Here is a 2065-nt window from a genome sequence, read left to right on the forward strand (position 1 = left end):
GCAACAGACCATGAATTGGATGTTTATGGGGTCTCTCACAATGCTTTGAGTTCTAAGTGCATAGCATTTATAAGCAGTATCCTGAATAAAAGTAAGTGAGCTTTCTATACTCTTCTCAGCTGTTGTTATCAATCTCTGTATGGGTTTTCTATCTAATGCACTGTTGCCACCAAACCAAAGAGTGATGCAGTTTGTTAAAAGGCTCTCAATTGTGCCTCTATAAAGAGGAGCCTGAGCAAAAGGAGAAAGATGTGCTCTCATCATCGGACACAGGAAATGCAGGTGCTGGTTTGCATGCTTCACTAAGGATGACGTGTGGAGAGACCAGTATACAATACAATCAATAACATTTGTTACTTAAGCTCCCCGTTGGGAGAGCAAGTGCATTCAGAGAATCGTTGTAAGAGTGGTGTTGGAGAACACACAAACCAGCATACAGAGATACTGCAATTTAAATAGGCTTTTACTTTTCTGGAAATAGATGTATCAGAGTCCATCAAACAATCCAAATCATACACGGTTAAGACAGTCAGTCATCAACGTCTTTCAGTTAAGGGATAATCCAAATAACATAGTCCATAATCATTGCTAGCAGTTGCAAAACTTACAATAGCTCACACTGATCACTTTACAGCACTTTACACCTCTAACAGCCAGCTTCCAAACACTCAGATCAGATCAGCATCTAACATTGATTCTGGCTCCATCTTATGGCCGATTAAGGAAACAGCAACCAATCACATTTACAGCATGATTTAAAGAAATAGATATAGCATTGTTACATGATTTATATATTGCCAACCCAGCCGTTATATTCCTAACGATATTAACATTAAAATCAGAATAATTTAACAATAACACTATTAAAAACATGCATGCTGTCATAGACTGACTGAAACTTAAATATCTTTGTCTCTATATGTATATCAAGCTACTGCCTTTTATGTCACTTTGGTGTGGTGATATGAGGAAATAATGCATACACCCAAACTGCAACAACAAAATAAAAAAGACCTATTTGGTGGAAGTAAACAATTAGGATTCATTCAAGGGGACTGGCATAAATATCAGTTTCACTTCTTTTTAAGTTGTTCCTTCGTATTCAGATCAGGTCTCAGAATAATGATATAGCACTTGGGGGAAAATATGCAGCCCAGTAATCCAGCCACTGAAGCCAAAATGGAGAAGATCTCCACAGCAACCACATATTTCCCCTTGGTGCTTAGGTAAGTGGGAACAAATGACACCCAGACACTGCAAAAGACCAACATGCTGAAGGTGATGAATTTGGCTTCGTTGAAGCTGTCAGGTAAATTCCTAGCCAAGAAGGCTACCATGAAGGTGACAGCTGTCAAGAAGCCCATACAGCCAAGGACAGTATAAAACATAGTGGTTGATCCTTCATTACATCCTAAGACAATTTCTTCAACTATGGAGTGCATGTCTGAATCTGGAAATGGGGGAGAAATTGCCAACCACACTACGCAGATGGTGAACTGAACCATGAAGACAGATAGGACAATCGTGTTGGCCATCCTTCTCCCCACCCATTTCCTCATTTTGGAGCCTGGCTTGGTGGCCATGAAAGCAAGCACTACTATGGTTGTTTTACCCAAAATACAAGAAAGGGCTATAGAGAAAGTGATGCCAAAAGTAGTTTGTCGCAAGAGACATTTCACTTGATTAGGTTGCCCAATGAAGAGCAGAGTGCAAAGGAAGGAGAGCAGGAGAGCAAGGAGAAGCATATAGGTGAGGTTCCTGTTGTTGGCTTTGACAATGGGAGTGTCCTGGTGTTTAATGAAGATTCCCAACACCACAGCTGAGATGACAGAAAAGGAGACTGCAATCATTACCAAAGAAATACCCAACGGCTCTTGGAAAGTCAAATAAGTTACTGTTTTTGGAAGACAATTATCTTGACCTTTGTTTGGATGTTGATCCTCTTGACATGGAAAACAATCATCTAAGTCTGGGGGAAAACAAATAAAAATGTTTCATGGAACCATTATAGCTTTTAAGCATGAAAAAGTAATAACATATTAGATTTATTAAGATGGTACGAGTT

General features: G+C 39.4%; 1 protein-coding gene across 1 annotated transcript; it reads right to left on the reverse strand.

The window, feature by feature from the left end:
- Window positions 1-1073: 1073 nt before the first annotated feature.
- Window positions 1074-1850, reverse strand: LOC116523501 (vomeronasal type-2 receptor 26-like). The gene has a single exon (XM_032238617.1). It carries the CDS (start codon window positions 1848-1850, stop codon window positions 1074-1076), a length of 777 nt encoding a protein of 258 aa, XP_032094508.1.
- Window positions 1851-2065: the final 215 nt, after the last annotated feature.

The sequence above is a fragment of the Thamnophis elegans genome, unplaced genomic scaffold, assembly GCF_009769535.1.
Source record: "Thamnophis elegans isolate rThaEle1 unplaced genomic scaffold, rThaEle1.pri scaffold_38_arrow_ctg1, whole genome shotgun sequence".
NCBI lineage: Eukaryota > Metazoa > Chordata > Lepidosauria > Squamata > Colubridae > Thamnophis > Thamnophis elegans.

What these genes read in the sequence shown, in the direction of transcription:
- LOC116523501 (XM_032238617.1), bottom strand. Translation starts at nt 1,850, where the DNA reads ATGATTGCAGTCTCCTTTTCTGTCATCTCAGCTGTGGTGTTGGGAATC.